The sequence below is a fragment of the Prinia subflava genome, chromosome 11 (genome assembly GCF_021018805.1).
Source record: "Prinia subflava isolate CZ2003 ecotype Zambia chromosome 11, Cam_Psub_1.2, whole genome shotgun sequence".
Taxonomy (NCBI): Eukaryota; Metazoa; Chordata; class Aves; order Passeriformes; family Cisticolidae; genus Prinia; species Prinia subflava.
In genome coordinates this window covers 24,503,232-24,521,363 of record NC_086257.1, presented here as the reverse complement: position 1 = coordinate 24,521,363, position 18,132 = coordinate 24,503,232, and the positions used below count along the sequence as shown (strand labels likewise).

Here is an 18,132-nt window from a genome sequence, read left to right as displayed (position 1 = left end):
CTCTGAGCTCTCAATTAAAAATGATTGTACAATTTCCTGTACAGAATTTTGTTGATGGGCCAAACCCAGTTTTCTTCATTTATGCATAAAAGCTCTAAACATTTAGGTGGGGAAACTTATACATCTATTCAATACACAGCACATTTTATTCACTAAATTATTGTAACCCAATAAATTATCAGATAATGGGAAAGTAGTTGCTAAGCTTAGTCTAATTCCCAAGTTTTATTTATAAAATAATTTATAAAATGTTTTATAAATTATAGCATTTATAAATAATATATTTATAATTTAAATTATATAATTTATACCATTTATATTATATAAATGATATAATTTATAAATTATATAAAATATACATCTGGTATATTTTGTTTCCCACAGAACTGCCTTGGATCACCATTGCTCCACCCTGAACAAGGCAGTCTCACTGTTACCTTGCATTAGGAGTGAATTAGACAGTATTAAAGAGGCCATCTCCACCAACTTGGAGAACTTTGCTGCCATGAAGGAAGAAATTTTTCAGCAGATAAAAGCCGTGAGCAAAGAAGCTCTGGCAGGTAAAGCATCCTGCATTTACCATTTTGGGCAAGAGAAGAGGGATCCTCCAGGGTGGTGGTGCAGCAGCCTCGTGGGAGCTGCTGGAGTGTCCTGCAGTGCTGCCCCCACACTGGACAGGCTGCAGCCCTCCCTTGGAGCAGTCCCACACCACCATCAGCAGCTCTCCCCGGCCTCTTCTGAGGGAGAGCAAACTCTGCCAAGTGCTGCCTTCCTTGTCTGAGGGGTCCCTGGGCCTGGCAGGGGCACGGAGCAGCCCCTGGGCTGGGGGTGATTCCCTGGGCCCCCAGGCTGCTTCCTGCTCCAGCCAGGGGGCTGGGAGCAAGGCACAAGCCAGGGCTTCTGCAGGAGGGCTGTGCCCTGAACCTCTGAGCCTTCAATAGCATTTTTGCTGTGCCTCAGCTGAGATTGGTTTCACTGAAACAAGTGTGCAGTGTTGCTATTACAGACTGCAACAGCCAGAGCTTCCCAGCTGGCCCTGTGTCCCCTTTTACAGCTTTAAAGGCCCTCAGAAATAATATTCAGATATATTCCTTTCCTAGCAGTTTTTCAGTGTGGATGAGTGGATGAGCTGCTGTTTCATTGAATCACAAAATCACAGAATATCCTGAGCTGGGGGAGATCCTCAAGGATCCAGTCCAGCTCCTGGCCATGCACAGGACAACCCTAAGATGCCACTGTTGACCAAATTAACCTCTGGGGGTCAGTTTGATCAGGGCTTTGAGGGCAGGCTGGGGGATCTCCCACCTCCCTCTGTCCCTGTGAGCTCCAGTGCAGATCCACAGCTCCGGTGCAGCCTTGCCTGGAGCAGCCCTGGAGCTGTTTGACACAGCAGCTGCCCAGAGGGCTGTGCCTCCTGGGGCACAGCAGTGAATCCCTCAATGACTGCTTTGTTCCACTGGGAAGGGCTGCGGGAGCTGTGCCTGGAGCCCTTGGGACCTGCTGGGACACTGAGGCAGCAGCAGCAGGGCTGGGGGCCCTGGGCCACAAAGGGCTCCTGCCTGCTGGAGATGTGTGCCCAGAGCTCCCCTCCTAACCCTCACTGCTGCAGGGACAGTGAGCTGCAGTGCCAGGGTCCATCTGACACAGGAGGGTTCCTGTGTCCTGAGCATTCCTCTCGTCATTCCCTGCCTGCTTCTGGCTGAAGGGAATGGCAGCACGTGTCCCTGCACACATCCTCAGAGGGATCCATACATTTCAAGGCTTCTTTTGTGGAGTATTCCTTGTTCTGTTTGTTGTAGTGCTCCAAACATACAGAGGATCTGTGTGGAAGGAGGAGTGGAGTGTTTCTTACACAGGCTCTGTGTCCCTCATCCAACATTTCCCACTTCAGACTCTTGCCACGGCAGGAATATCACAGCCACCCTCAAATCCAGCTTTCTACATCAAAACAATTCAGCCCCACCTATTTTTGTTGGTCTAGCAATGCCATTTAAAAGCTTTGATGTTCTTGTTCATGATAAACATAAAATAACAACAGCCCACACAGATTTGTTTTGCCTCCTCAGAAATACCCAAATTGAACCAAAGATTGGCAAAATCCCAGCAGGAGAACGAGCGTCTGCAGGAGAAGGTCAAACACCTCACTGGGGTGGCTGACACAGTGGAGCTGAAAACTCAGCAGCTCCAAACCTCCCTTCAGCAGGGGAACGAGCTCCAGAGTCGGTGCCGTGAGCTGCAGAAGGAAACTCTGGGTAAGAGAAGCTTTTATCCTCTCTAGCAAAAATCCAAGGGGAAAAATATTTTTAAAAGCACCAAAGTTGTGGTTGTTACTGTGGGAAGACTCAAGAGGCCTGAATAAAAGTTGAGTGTTGTGCAGTCAGGAGGGAATGTCATTCCAGGATTCTGGAACCCTGCTGGGAGCACCAGGCAGCTGACTGGGAGGACAGGGGAAGAAAAAGAGAATGATGAAGGTGGTGGAATACAGTGCTGCTGTTAATTGTCCATCTTAAATAGAACATCAGGCTCTGAGGGTAAAATTCAAAGAGTTGGTCTCATTTTGATTGCAGGACCAGGAAGGGCTTCTCAGAACAGGACTGAAAAGCAGGCCAGGCTCTTTTCTCTGAGTCATTAATCAGGAGGCTCTAATGATCCACCCTTGATTGTGTCTCAGGAAGCACAGAATGCTCTTGAAAAGGGTGAGAGCAGTGACAGCACTTGAAATGATACCCTGGCAGCTCTGTGCAGACAAAAACTCACTGCAAAAGGATTATTTATGTTGGTATCTCTTGGATCTCTTTTCTCTCGCATTCACAGCTCTGGCACAGAGGTATTTTAAGAGCTTGGGAACACATTTGAGGTTGAGTTTGGAGTCCCCAGGGTGGCACAGCAGTCCCCATCTGCCTTGGGGACACACTGAAAGCAGGAGGTCACAGTGATGGCACAGTGGGGGAGCTTCCCTGGGCCTTCAGTATCTGTGAAAATCCCAGAAATGACATCCCACCCCTGGTGCTGAGGATGGGCACTATCACTCCTTGTTGTATTGTAATCATATAGTAATAGCTTCTATTTTAATATGGAGTTGGTTTATTTTTATAACAATACTGTTAAAAAGCTCCAGCAAAGACATCTTCTGTCTATGTAGAAATAATAAGGAGCTGTAAATAAAATAATAAAATCTCATCAGATGGTCTCTCACACTCTGAAATACGTGGGTTAGCATCATAACATCAAACATTTGTGTTGTTGTATTTATGCTGATAGGAAAGCTGCCCTTAGCTGAGTTCTCTTTTCCCCTCTGTTTACTCCAGAGGTTGCTGCAAACAGAGAGTTCAGAGTTTCTGCATGAACATGCCAAACAAACACTTTCATTTTCAGCTTTGTCCCCTTTAAACTCCATGCAGAACTGCCTTGTTCTTATTTTAAAAGAGAGGCTTTGGCAGTCTCTATTTTATTATATTTTTAAAGGTTGCTCAATGTGTTCTATATCTTTGGGGGGCCTGCATGGCTTCTTGGATCTCCTGAAAACCTGATTTTGTTTCCCTAAATTGGCATGTTGCATCAGCCCATCACAATTAATTATCACAGAATCCTGGAATGGTTTGGGTTGGGAGGGCCCTTAAAGCTCATCCATCCTCCCCTGCCATGGGCAGGAACACCTTCCACTACCCCAGGCTGAAAATTTGCAGTGAAATATAAAACAACAGAGATTTTATGGAGAAAACACAGCTAAAAGGTCATATATGGAATTCATACAGAATATTAGGACCCTGCAAAATCTTAATGATGAGTAAAAATACCATCTAAGCTGGTTGATGTTTTATGTGAGACATTTTAAAGTTTATTAATAAAAATGTAGCAGTCACTTGCTAATAAATGAGTTATTAAGAAGTAATAAAACGTTTGATGTGGGTATCCAGAAGGAGGTTTCAAGGCAGGAAAGCTGCTGGCTCAGGCATTTGGATTCCCCCCTTCCTGAATGAATCAGTAAAACACAAATCCAGGAGGATTTGAAGGGCTCTGGCTCTAGGGAACACGATGCTGGGTTGGGGTAATAAACCCAGTTAATGCACTGCTGATAAAAATGCTTCTCTTTGAAATACCAAACAGGATTTTTTTCATGAAACAAACATTAAATATGAAATGAGTTTGCCTTTGTATTAAAATAAATGAGTGGGAAACAGCATCTTACTGGAACAGTTCCAGGGAGTGGATTTGCCCTGTCCAAAGTTGGGCTGTGGAAATCAGCCACATCCTGAGTGTCCGTGCTTTGGGAGGAGCTTGGGGTTTTGCCTTATTTTGCTTTTTTTCCTTCCACAAACTACTGCAAAGTCCCTCTTTGAAATAATTTGACACTCTAGAAATAATAAAAACTACCGGCATTTGTGATTTCTGGGTTTTTAAAGGATTTTCCTTTCTGCAGCCAATATTTTGAGGATTCTTCTGTTGCATATTTCTCACAGAATTGTAAAGTTGTGATTATTTCACATCAGAGCAGGCATTTGCAGGAGCAGGAACCAAGCAGTTGTTTCTGCTGTTGTTTTTTGTTCTCATGCCTGTGACTTCCTGAGGATTCCCTTTGTGGGGATTTGTGGGATCAGCTGCATTGCTGGGTTCAAGCCACTTTTCAGCCTCACAGAGCATCACCCCGTTGGAGAGAGGTGACAAGTCTTGACAAATGCTCAACACAGGGTAAGGTCTGCTGGATAATTGTCTAATCAGACTCCCCAAATCAAAAATCAATAATGGTGATAATGTGTCTGTGTTCTCAGTGCTGGGAGCAGCAGGGCTGCAGCAGCACGGGCTCCTAAAAGATTTCTGCTTTTGTTTTATTACCAGCTGAAGGATTTACTTCAGTTAGTCACAAATAGAGAATCATTCTTCTTCCCCAAAGTCCTTGTGGTTTTTCTTTAGCTCACGACAGCTCTGGCCTTGCTCTGGATGGGTTCAAATTGCTGGGGATGCTCCCAAAATCTGAATTTTCAGTCTTTTGCTGCTCCATAGGCTACTTCAGCTCCAAACATGAGCTTGGTGGTCTGCTGCCATAGTGAGGCTGATAAGAGATGATGGAAAACTGCAGGCGGCTGGAGGGGCTGGGGAGGGGAATGTGGGCACTCCTGGGAAGGAGAGGGGAACATTGGGCATTCCTGGGAAGGAGAAGGGAATGTGGGCACTCCTGGGAAGGAGAGGGAATGTGGGCACTCCTGGGAAGGAGAGGGAATGTGGGCACTCCTGGGAAGGAGAGGGAATGTGGGCACTCCTGGGAAGGAGAGGGGAACATTGGGCACTCCTGGGAAGGAGAAGGGAATGTGGGCACTCCTGGGAAGGAAAGGGGAATGTGGGCACTCCTGGGAAGGAAAGGGGAATGTGGGCACTCCTGGGAAGGAGAGGGAATGTGGGCACTCCTGGGAAGGAGAGGGAATGTGGGCACTCCTGGGAAGGAAAGGGGAACATTGGGCACTCCTGGGAAGGAGGAGGGAATGTTAGCATTCCTCATGGGAAGGAGAGGGGAATGTTAGCTCTCCTCATGGGAAGGAGAGGGGAATGTTAGCAGTTAGCACTCCTCATGGAAAAGAGGTGTTTTCATCTCCTGAAGTGTCTTTAATGGCACTTTAAAGACCACTTTGAAGAGCTTTGCTAATGCAAAGGGGGAATAGTTTCCTGCAGTTTTGGGTAGGCTGCGGTTCAAACAGCCCCTATTCATGCTACAAGTGCTGTTGAAATGTATTTTTTTATGAATTCCAGCTGCGGTGGGAAGGCTGGGAGGGTGAGAGCTGGGGAATGCAGGGCTGCTGTTGGAGCAGTGTGACCAGGCAATGGCTCATTAGAGCTTTTCAGCAGCCTGAGTGCGAGAGGAGGCCCAGGAATACTTGGAAAACAGCCCAAGTTCCCTGCCACGAGGGGCTGGGATCAGGCTGCTGCAGAGTGTGACTGAGAGAAGGGCCACACTTCGCTTCTTGGGGAAAAGCAGGAATCCAGGTTCTGCTATGGAGCCAGGCTGGGGGAAGAGAAGGCTCCAGGAGAGCTGGAGAGGGACTGGGGACAAGGGACAGAGGGACAGGACACAGGGAATGGCTCCCACTGCCAGAGGGCAGGGCTGGATGGGAGATTGGGGAGAAATTCCTGGGCTGGAATTTCCAGAGCAGCTGTGGCTGCCCCTGGATCCAAGGCCAGGTTGGACACTGGGGCTGGAGCAGCCTGGGGCAGTGGGAGGTGTCCCTGCCATGGCAGGGGTGGCACTGGGTGGAATTTAATGTCCCTTCCAACCCAAACCATAATTCTATATTAAAGGATGTGTGTTTATTTTGTTTTGTCTGCTTGGCCTAAACACTGACGGCAAAAAACCATCCCCAAGGAAAATTAAGGTCAGAATCCCATTCTTTTTCCTGTTCAGTTTTCCCAGCCAATAAGTAGGGACAGTATTTCAAACCAATTTTCGTGTGTAGGGGAAGCAGGTCTGTAGGAATTTTGACATATCCCAATTAGCTTGGCTTCAAACAGGCAGGAATAGAGGCAGAAAAATCAGGCTTTAGACCCAGTCCTTTGATGCTGGAGTGTGAACTCTGGCCATGGATGAGCAAATCCAATCCTTCTGAGTGCAGACGTGCTTGTAATGTGTCAGTGGGGGAATGGGAGGGGAGCAAGCTTTGCCAAAATAACATTTTTCCCTATTTAAGGATTTTTAAGGTTTTGGAGATTGTCATGTTTGCATGGTTGCAGTTGTTGGTTTATTCTGTTGTGGGCACCGAGGCTGCCCTTGATTTGTGCCGCTCAGAACTCTGTAGAACCTGGTCCCTTTTCTGCTTTTTCTCTGCTGGGTTTCTGTGTGAAGGTGAAAGAGTGAAGCAGAGGGCCAGGAAGCCCAGTCTGGCAGTGGCCAGCAACTTATGCTGGGGGAGATAAGCCCCAGTCACTCCTCTCCTGGCACATCCTCCCAGCTCCTGGCAGCTCTGAGTGATTTGGACACTTCCTGATGGCACTGGTGAGGTCTCCAGAAAGGATCTAAATCTAGAGTCCATCCCTGGGCTCCTTCCAGACTTCTGTGAGTCACAAATTAAAAGAAGGACTTCCTTGTGTAGATAAAAATAAATATCTTAGAAAACATAGTACATGAACTATTATAAATACAAATAATTCTGTTCTGTGCAGGGACTTGGGGTGTTACTTCAATTCTTTGGTCTCCTTAGAAACACGTGGTGAGGCAACATTTCCCTGCTCTGACACAGTAATTTTTTGTGCATTTATTTCATATTTCTCACAAATTGTCTGCTGTGCTTTTAAAATAAATGTACTGCAAACTATCTGTGTCAAGTGTACATCTGAACTTGCCTGGAATTAGTGTTCTGAGAAAAATTAAATCTTTTTGTCCCCTTTGACACAGCTCATTGGCCAAATTCAGGGCCCATACTAGGGGTAGTTATTAAGTAAGTTTGAAATAATTGCTGCAACCTCCTATTTCTCAGAATACAAGAGAAATCCAGCAAGAGGGGCTGGGTTCCAGTCTGCCTTGGCCAGGGATCTGTGTGCTCTCTATTCCAATTCCTTGACCATCTTCCAGCTTGGAGCTCCCAGTGGGATTTAAGGCCCCTTCCAACCCAAACCATTCTGGGATTCTGGGATTCCATGATTGAGCTGTGCTTATCAACCTCCCCATAAAGTCTTAACTACAGGGAAATAATCTTCTTTTTTATGCACGTGTGTGACACATTGAGCTTTTATTTAGCTTACCCCCAAATTGTCGGAAATTGCATTGGATTGGATTTTGTAGGTTTTGCAGGAAAAGCAGAAAATTACACAGCTCTAGCACGCGTGCCTGTGATCCGGCCTCACTGGGAGTCTGTTAGGAATTAGCTGTGGAGTTGATGGCTTCCAGAGTGGCTGCTTACCCAATGTGCTGCTTATTATTTGTATTTTTCACTGAAAACTTCACCAGTTGTTGCTGTTTCCGGGCAGGAGCTGGGGCACCGTGGCCTTGGCTGCAGACTGGGTGGTTAAATTCCTGAAAGCCAGCTCTGGGCAGGCTCTGCTGGCTGTTTTGCACACCCAGGGGCTGCAGTGATGCAATTTGCCCGAGGAAGAGGAAACAGTCCCCAGCTCTGTTCTGTTTCTGTGGTTCTTCAGGTCCTCGTGCACGCTCAGTCTCTGTCCTTGTCACAGCACAGGCTCACTGAGAGGTTACTGGAAGGGTTGTGACTGTGGTCAGAGCCACTCTGAGTCACAAAATAAGTGAATAACATGAATGAAACTGGGATGGATTTGTGCTGCTGAGTCTTTGAGCTGTGGTTCTTCTGGCAGCACTGGGCCCGGTATCAGTATTACTCTTTCTGTTGGCTTTGCATGTTTTGCAATAGGCTTTATTTTCATTACCAGAGAACATTTTTACATAAGTGTTTGAATACATTTTCCTCTCCTCAGCAAGTCTTCAGCACAACTTTCCATTTGTATTGCCATTCTCCTTATTAGTTGCCTCATTTTTTACCACGGTTTTCATTGAAATCTGCTTCCATGGGTGTGGAACTTTCTGCTCACCAGCTCCCATTGACTTTGGTGGGAATTCTCTCTAGAGAAGACTTGCAGAAACCATTTGTATAATTAAATCCATCTATTTCCTCATGAAAAACTCCCGTCCGTGCTCAGGGAGCCTGAAAACTTCTGAAAACAAATGGAGTGAAAGAGGAAACAGCATTGAAAGAGACCACCCAAAGTACAGAGCCAAACCAAGCATCATCCCTCTCCTTTTCCTTTATTCCAGAGCTTGTGTCCATGCTCCCACTTTGAGGGTGAAGAAAAAGTACCACAGTTATTAATTATTGGCAGAGATCTTTTAAAATAACAATTAAAAAAAGGTCAAAAAGAGCTGTTTGGGAGAATCCTCTCCACAGCAGCCTGTGAGGATGGGCAGAGGGTTCTGCTCTTTCTGGTGTCCATCCACACTGATCTGGGCTCAGTCTGTTTTCCCAGAGTCACGTTCCTGCTGTCAGGGCTGTTCCCAGTGCTGTGCCTCACATCTGCCTGGCAGCTGGAGCCAAAGCTTCTCCCTTTCCTGCGGGAATTCTGACAGCACCGCCAGGAAATGAAAGTTGGATTCTTCAGCCCTGGGAAAGTGCAGGACACTGCATTGCTGAGGACCAGCAGGGGCTGCAGGTGGCCCGAGGTGTCCAGAGGGTGCCTGGCCACCCCTGCTGGCTCAGGGACAAGGGGAGGTGCCACCAGTTGTCACAGCTGGAGCTCTGCTGCCCTCGGTCCCCCTGCCACCCCTGGCAGTGACAGCAGCACCTGAGGGCTGGCACAGAAATGGCTTTGATTGCTTTGGGCACCCACAGCAGGCAGTGCAGAAGGGGCTTCTATAGTTAACTTCCATGACCTTTCCAAGGCTTTAGCCAAGTCCAAGAAATTTTGCTTTACTCTTCAAAAAGCTCTTTATAAATGCTGCTAGTTTGGGAATGGGTCTAACAGGTCCTGTGTGTTTTACCCTGTATAATTCTCTCCCTGGTTTTATTGTTGTTGTTGTTATCTAATGAACAACTTTCCTTTTCCCTTTACTGAAAAGAGGGGACTCTTCCAGTTGTAGGATTTACCGAGATAAAGTGTGACTGGAAGGAAATCCCACACTGCCATCATCCATCATCATTGCTGGAAATGACTGAAAGAGACATGTGGGAAAAGTTACAGAAATTCAGGGAATTGGGGTGAAATGATAAATTTAAGAACAGGAATGACAGATTTGGCTTCTGGGAAGATCAGAGAACTTTGAAGGACTGTCTTGGAAGCTGTTCCCTCCAGAGACAAGATCACCTCCCTTTGGTTGCTGTTGCTTTCTCAGGAATAATCTTGGTTTTTCTTTACTTCCAGGTCTGTTGCAATGATTTGTCATTGGATTTTTTTTCCATGTAGTTTGTGGTGCTGTCCTTTTGGTAGAAACCTTGATTTCAAATCATTCTTTAGGCTTTCTAAAGGGCAGCTCTGTTGTGAGCATATTTAGAGATGCCCAAGTTACTGTGGCTGCCCCATCCCTGGAGTGTCCCAGGCCAGGCTGGATGGGGCTTGGAGCAGCCCGGGACAGTGAAGGGAGTTGGGACTGGATGGGCTCTAAGGTCCCTCCCAACCCTGTCCAGTCCATGATTCTGTGATGTGTCCATGGAGAGGAAAATCAGGTTAAGCCTTGTGCTGGTGCTTCAGTTTAAAGGGCTTCACATCTGCAAGTTCTGGCTGTTCTTGGGATTTAAAAGCATGGAAAAGGTGATATTAAGGCACACAAAACCAGATGAGGTAATTTAACTAAAAAGCCAGGGATTGTACTGGGGGAAAGGCAGTGGCTGTCTGGAGCTGAGGTGATGTGTTCTGAAAGATAACATTGAGAGGATAAGACAAGTACACAACACCATGAAATTACTGCCAGGGTTTTGGATGAAGGGAATTCCAGGTGAGTTTTGAGTTCACTTCCCTGCATGTGTTTGCTCTCAGTGTTATGTACAAACAATGATTTAAAGCATTTCATGTTTCAGTGTAGTTGAATTTGGTGTTTTCTGGTGGGATAAAGAGCCCCAAACAGACAAACCCCAGCTTTTTGCTGTGGACACACTCTGCTCGTGTGAACAAACCACTACAATGAATTACTTTGACATTAACAGAGACACAACCTTGTGGTTTTGCTTTCAGATTTGGCAAATCAGGTGGAGACAGCCGGCCTGCAGCTGCAGAAGGTGACAGCAGAGATGGACCACTACAAGAAGCTGTTGCTGTAAGAGTCCTAGGCCTTGGTTGCTTCCCATTGCACATGAAGAACATAAACCATTTTTCCCAGCAAGAGCTGCTTGTCACAGTGCTCTGAGAAGGTTTTGACCAACAGAGGAACTATTTTATCTTTGTATGATTATTTCTAAGCACCCTGGGTGTGGGAGCTGGGATTAATTAATCCAGCAGGGATTAATGGAGCTACAGAGAGGGATGAGAGCCTCTTCCAGTGCCTCACCTAACCACAGGTGCAGGATGCATTTGGGGAAGTCCACGTGGCTTCAGGATAAAAATGTGAGGGAAGGAAGGTGACAGAGCAGGGGGGATGGCTTCCCACTGCCAGGGGGCAGCTTAGGAAGGAATTGTTCCCTGGGAGGCTGGGCAGGCCCTGGCACAGGGTGCACAGGGAATTTGTGGCTGCCCCTGGATCCCAAGGCCAGGCTGGACACTGGGGCTGGGGCAGCCTGGTGTGTGCAAAGTGTGAGTGGAACAAGGTGGGCTTTGGGGTCCCTTCCAACCCAAAGCATCCCAGGCTTTTCTCCCATTTCCAGAGCACTCCCACAGCAGCAGCCTGACACCCCAACACCACCCAAACATTAAAATCCTGCAACCCAGTGCTGAAAACCTCAGTGAGCAGCCTGGGGACATCATCTCCAGGAGAATTCAGAAGGTGGGGCCAGCAGGATGTGAAAAGGCACAAATTGTGTTTGGGAAGCTCCAGATGTGAAGCTCAGGAGTCAGGAACTCATGACCCTCCATCATCACTCTGTCCACGTTTCCCTGGAATTTGAGCAAAGGATTTGTGCTGCTCTGCTCTGCACTTTCTGCTTTCACTTCCTTTATTCAGGGGTCTGACCATAACTGAGTGGCAAATATTTGGGATGCTTAGCAACCAAGTACTTCAGTGATAATGTAAGGATTGAGTGGGAAACAAAGATGTCATGAACACAGTTAAATAAACACTGAGGGCTTTCCAAGTGTAAATTAACATTTCAGTGTAATATGGGCACAATTTAATAAAACAACATATTCTATATCTGTTTAAATGTAAATAGGAACCTTAGCCATGGTTATTAATTGGTGCAATGGTGACATAATGACACGAAACCTGCAAAGTTTCCAGCCCTTTTACCTACAAAATTGGGGTTTGTTCCATTTTATTCAATTATTACTCAAAACTGTCATCAGTGTTGCAAGATCTCACTTCTTGTTTGCAACATTTGTGAGCCAGGTCAGGCTGAGATGGCACTGGAAGTGTAAATTCCAATTACCAACAACCAAGAGCTGACAGAACTTTCTGTGTGTGGCCTTTTACCTGAAATGGAAAATGCAAGGAGGAAAATACACCCAGAAGTGATGTCCAGGCTGCTGCAGGAGTAAAGGCTCATTTCTTTGGATAATACTCATTTTTCCCCAATGTTTTGTAGGGTGAAGACAACAGAGCTTGATGTCTGTCAAAATGAACTGAAAAAGATCAAATATGAAAATGGAATTGCTGAGTCCAGGTAAATGGTGAAATGATAATTCACATTTTTGAGCAATGACAGCAAATATTTTATTATTTTAATGCCATTTTTATACAATACATTTAAACTTTTTTTCTCTCAAGTCAGTAGATTTAACTTCGTAAAGAACACATGGAGTTTTATCAATATTTAATTTTCCAGGCATTATTATTCCTGCCTCTAAATAAGAATATAGTAACTACAATGCTGCTACTTTATGTCATCTGTAGACTTACAAAAGAGCTGAAGGAAAAGGAGGAATCCCTTCTCATTTGCCAACAAGTCTGCAAACATTTACAGGAGGAAGTGGCTGAGAAAGAAAGGAAAGAAGAAGATCTGAAAAGAAGAACTGGGAGATCAGAGAGTGAGCTGGAAAGCCTGAAAGCTCTCCTGAGCCAAACAGAGCAGGAGGTGCTGATGCTGAAACAGGAAAGGTAAAGGGAGCTGAGCTGGACTCAGGTGCTCCTGAAAATTCTGGACATTTTGGGGGTCACTGCATTGGTTTTTAAAATTCTTACAGGATAGACAAAACTTGGATGGAAGAGAAAAATGTTCTATAAAAAATAGGAGTGGAAAAGTTCTGCTTGGACTGCAGGGCTTGAGCTTGAGTTCAATCTGAGCCCCCAGGCCCCACTTTGCAGCTGTCCAGCTGCTCTTTGTGCTAAAGGTGCAGGGAATTTTCAAACCCCTGAAATGCAGAGCAGTTGGTGCCTCCTGGCATTTTGAAGTGCTGAAAACAAGCCTGTGGCTGTCAGGAGTAAAACTGGAGATGGAGATTCTCCTGCAGGTAATTAAAAAAAAGGGATTCAGGTTGGTGAGTCCAAAGCAAAGGCACTCAAACCTGATCCCATTCCAGGGAAAACAGCCCTCGGAAGGGCAGTGCTTTATTTCCACAGCTCAAAAGCAATCCTGGGGACAAGGGCAGCTCTGTTCCCAGCTGAGACCCTTCAGAGCCAGGCTCAACTGGTGGGAGGCTGCTCTCACACCTCCCCAGGCACCAGATCCTGTCCAAGATCCAGTATTCCCCCTGGCTGAGGGAACACTGAGGCATTTCTGAGGTGGACAAGTTGTTAACAACATCCGTGACAGGAATTTAACCTCTCCAGGAGCCTTGCCCTACAAGCCCCACATAACAAACTGTACCTTGAATTACAGAAAGCACTCAGTGGTTTTCATTCCAAAGCCACCACATTTTTTAAATTAATGATCCTAATATTCCAAGTTCATGAAATACAAGTTCTGGTTGGAATAATTTAAGTTTCTCTGTGTTCTTTGAAATTTATCTTGAAAACATCAAGTATTAAAATAACCATTTGAAGTGGAAGATCAAGGACTGTATTTGAGGGCGTGGTGGGGATTGCAAGTGGGGATTGCTGGGGCAGGGATGAGCAGGATTTCAGTGCAAGGAAAGGGAATTGCAGCAGGTGCCAGAGGCCGGGTTTACATGGAATTTCTGTGTTTTAGGGAGGTGCTGCTGGTGTCCCAGCAGAGCAGGACGGAGCAGCTGCAGGAGGTGCTGAGGCAGAAGGTGCAGAGCGAGGACTCCTGGAGGGACAAGGTGACTCTGGGGGCTCTGCCTGGGGGGCTTCAGCCTCACAGAGGGCACAGAAAGCTGGGAATGACCTCCCCCAGTGCCACACGTGGTGGAGGCATGGAATCATGCACACACTGCTCTGGATGGATGCAACTCTGCCAAAAATCCTGTCAGGAACACACTGATCATGTTTGCCTGTGACCTCTGGGTCTGCTGGGGCTCAGACTCCTGAATTCACAGGGAAGGGTTTGTTTTTGGGAGCCTCCTATTTATTATTATGAGAGCCAACTCCCATCTAAGAATATATATTAAAAAATTATATATATACTAATAATAATAATAATAATGAGTCTACTTTGAGCATCTTACAAATACAGTAATTTTTAAGCTATAACTTCGTGGGGGATTTGCACCTCTTCCACACCCAGAATTGGATATATTTTGGTTTAAAAAATAATGAAAATATTTCCAGTTTCTCTTGTCCCCCCCAAGACATCAGGGAGATTTATTATACTTCTGCTCATAATAATGTGTGGAATTAGATAATTGTAATTAAGCTCATTGTGGGCTTTTGTGCTTTTAATCATTTGAAGTAATGAGGTTTGTGCTGTGCATTTAATGTGCCTGTTGTGTTCTCAGCCTGCTGCAATTAAATCCATCAGAATCAGCTGCACAAAGGGAATAGGAACAGCCTGGGTTAGGAAAAGTAACCTGAATGCAGCCTCCAGGGTTTCCTCCAGAATCCAGAATTTTCTATTGGGGAATTATGGCTCAATTTTCAAATTTGAATTTATAATGTGAATTATTGGAGATGTAAAGACTGGGAAATTTCACCCAATTATCCAGCCTGGAGAAGGGCCTGGGATGAGCTTATTGTGACCTTCCAGGACCCATGCCATGCCAGGCCATGCCATGCCAGGCCAGGCCAGGCCATGCCATGCCAGGCCAGGCCATGCCAGTGTGACAATGCCACTGACCCCCTCTTGTCCCCCAGCTGGAAATGGACCTGGCCAAGGGGGAGGCTCGGCACAGAGAGGAAATTCTGAAGGTCAGGGAAGAGGCCAGAGTGGAACTGGACCTGGAGAGACAAAAACAGCAGGAACTGATCACCAAATACCAGAGAGAGCACGAGGAGCTCCAGCAGAAGGTGTGCAATGCTCCAGAGAAAACTTGTGGCAGAAGATCACAGAAACCTGGAAAAAATGGGAATGTGAAGGAATAAAACCTCTGTGTGTCATCCTCCCTCTGGATGATACAGGACTTTTTCCCAGTCTTAGTATAATTAATTTTTTTTAATGGAACAGGCTGAAAATAACTGCTGCAGTTCCAGTTAATTGGTGTGGAAGTTCTTTCTCATCTCATATTTTCCCCACCTCCATCTATGGAGAAAAACTCCATCTATGTGCCCAGAGTCGTTAATTATATTTAATCTGACATCATCATTTTTTAAAAGCCTGGGACTGTTTCAGGGAATGAGGAGGTGCCACAATCCCACCCATGTTTGTTTTTTTCCCTTCCCAAGGGGACCCAGCAGCCCCAGGGTGAGTGCCCAGTAAAGGCCTGCTGGGCTGGACTGGTGCTGGCACCACCGGGGGTTGGGAGCTCCAGATCTCCCTCAAGTTTTATAGAGAAATTGAGAAATTGTACCTGGAACCTGAGTTTTCAAAAGGTTTGACACAATTCCTGAGAAAATCAGAGAAATCTGGAAAAATAAAACAGAATGTGAGGTTATATTGTTATTTAAAAACTGGGACATTGTGATTTAGAGCTGAAAATAGGTTGGGCTTTGTTCACTTGACAAATATTTAACCATGAATTTTAAACCCTGAGGAAACACCGACTTGCAGTAAATTTAACTTGAAGTTAAATTTAACTTGAAGTTAAATTTTCCCTTTTTTGCCTCAATGTCTCTGTTTGATCTTGAACACACTAATTAATCTCTGTGTTCTCAGTGAGTGGTGATTAATTTACAGCTCTCGGGTGTCCTCTGAGGGAATTATGTAAATTCAGAGCTTTTTCTTCTCTCTGAGGACCTGCAAGTTCGAATTTGTTGGTTTTTTTCCTCAAATCAACATTTGTCTGCTGTTAATTCTCTGTATTTAGAGGAACTAATTGGAGATTAATTATTGTGTGATCTCACCAGATCCCAGGTTTAATATCCAGTGCCACCAAGAGCTTGAGGATGGAGACAGAAATCCTGGAGAAGAAACTCCAAGATGCCCAAATGAAACTGGCAGAGAGGGATGGAGACAAGGAAAAAGAAATCCAGAGCCTGAAAAGGCTGATCAGTGATCTGGAATTCCAGCTGACCATGGAGAAGAGCAACAACGAATCATTCCTGGAGAAGCTGAGAAAAGAAATTAAGCACAAGTCAGATGAACTGGAAAAATTAACCCAGGAGAAGACACAGCTGATTCACAGTTTGAGTCAAGTTCAAGAGGAGGTAGGAACAGGACCCAGGAAATGCCTGGTTATTTTTATTTGGAGACATGTGATTTCTAAAATCATTCAAAGGTCTGTGTTTCAGACCAGAAAATCCATTGAAATGCAAAGATTTCTCAAAAAAATCCAGTATAATTTCCTAAACATGGTAGCTCACAAAAGATGTGAAGTTTTAATTCAGCAAATGCTTAAATTAGTGTTTTATAGGAAAATATATCTATTTTTCAGGTCCTGCAAGGCCTTTCTTAGTCTGTAGCCTCATGTTCCACTGCCCAAACATGAGTAAACAAAAAAGAATTCCCCGTTTCTAGGGTAGAAGACACGGATATTCCTCATTCCTTGATCTGGTGTCCCAGCTCCCACCAGTGCAGCCACGCTCCCTAACTCAGGAATGCATAAAAATGAATTAAATGCAAAGAGAAATCCAACTGATGGATATTCTGACCACAAACATTTGCTGAATGCTTGGAATATAATGGGAAGGGAGGCAAGAGCTGCTCCATGGGAAACGTGGAGTCAGGGACTGCAGATAAGATTAGGCTGGAATGTCCAAAGCAATCCAGTGGCAGGAAAAAGAGCTGGCCAACAGGGAAAATAAAACCCTTCCAAGAGGATTAGTGCTGGGGTTGGTACTGATTTGTTCCTTGGGAGGGTTGGGAAAGGTGGGAGTGGAATTCCAGTGGGGTTGTGCCCAATGTGTGCCCAGGGATGGGGACAGGGGGGAGAGGGGCATTGGCAGTGCTGGGGCAGCAGGGGGACTCCATGGCCTTCCCACGAGTGATTCCAAGATTCCCTGTGTCCATACCTGGTTCCACACGGGATTCCGTGCCTGATTCCACAGCTGCTTCCATACTCTGTGCCATAGCTGGTTCAATATCTGGTTTCATAGCGGATTCCATCCCTGGTTCCACCCTGGTTCCACCCCGGTTCCTTGGCTCCACGCAGGTTGTGCTCTCCCAGGGAAAAGCAGCATTAACCCCCTGCTGTCACTGTACCTCTCTCCATTGCTGCCTTTCCTTCCTGCAGCATTCCCAGTTCTCCCAGCTGGGCAGGGAGCAGGAATGCCCTCGGAGCACCCCCTGGCATGTCCCTGGCATGTCCCACCGGCTCCCCGGGGAACAGAGGGTCCCTGTCCCAGGGGTGTGCAGCTGTGTTAGGTGGGGCATTCCCGGTGTCTCTCTTTGCAGAACTCCCTGCTGCAGGACACGGTGCGCCGGGAGTGCGAGGAGCGCTTCGAGCTGACGGCGGCGCTGGGCCGGGCGCGGGAGCAGGTGCTGGAGCTGCGGAGGCTCAGCGGGGCCCTGCCGGGCTCGCCGCGCTCGCTGCCCGCCGGCGGCCTCCGCCTCTCCGGGCACCTGGGGCCGGTCCGGGCAGCCCGGGGCCCCGGCTCGGGCCGGCCCGGCAGCGCGGGCTCCCTGGATGCCGTCCCGCCCAAGGGCAGCGCGGCCCCGCCGAGCGAGCCCCGCAGCCGCGTCCCCGCAGGGATGAGGCGCCGGCCGAGCCAGCTCTGACAGCTCCGCTGGGAAAGCGCTGCAGCCTCCAAAGGAACGCCTGCCTGGAACCCCGAGCTCATCCATGCCTACAAGTGAAAATCCAGTCAATTTTTTATTTATTTTTGATGCGATAACTTTTATCTGTCCGTTAATTTATTCATGGTGTAATTAAATGCTGGCTGCATTTCAAGATGAGAAACGTAAAAATAATCTCTCCAAGAGAAGCACAAAGAGCAGCACATCTTCAATGAGTGGGACTGAAATCAGAGAATCCCTGGATCCCGGAAGGTTTGGGTTGCAAGGGACCCTAAAGCTCATTGTGTTCCAGTGCCCTGGCCCTGGGCAGGAGTCATGGCCCAGCATTACAGGATCCGGGATGGATGGGGCTTGGAGCAGCCTGGACAGGGAACGTGGAACTGGATGAGCC

The 18,132-nt window shown here is 46.6% G+C and overlaps 1 protein-coding gene across 4 annotated transcripts in view; it reads left to right on the top strand.

Moving 5' to 3' along the window:
• The window catches only part of LEKR1 (leucine, glutamate and lysine rich 1), a 32,730-nt gene extending 14,810 nt beyond the window's left edge, over positions 1 to 17,920 (top strand). For 2 of the 4 annotated variants that reach the window (XM_063408491.1, XM_063408492.1), the window contains exons 4-12: positions 385 to 560; positions 2,067 to 2,252; positions 10,657 to 10,738; positions 12,159 to 12,236; positions 12,467 to 12,670; positions 13,701 to 13,794; positions 14,765 to 14,917; positions 15,914 to 16,213; positions 17,400 to 17,920. In XM_063408491.1, coding sequence (XP_063264561.1) covers positions 385 to 560; positions 2,067 to 2,252; positions 10,657 to 10,738; positions 12,159 to 12,236; positions 12,467 to 12,670; positions 13,701 to 13,794; positions 14,765 to 14,917; positions 15,914 to 16,213; positions 17,400 to 17,723 — 1,597 coding nt within the window. In that variant the 3' untranslated portion in view covers positions 17,724 to 17,920. Of the gene's footprint in view, positions 1 to 384; positions 561 to 2,066; positions 2,253 to 10,656; positions 10,739 to 12,158; positions 12,237 to 12,466; positions 12,671 to 13,700; positions 13,795 to 14,764; positions 14,918 to 15,913; positions 16,214 to 17,399 lie in introns of those variants that run through there. The other 2 variants (XM_063408493.1, XR_010081597.1) reach the window with 2 other exon arrangements.
• The last annotated feature ends 212 nt before the right edge of the window (positions 17,921 to 18,132 follow it).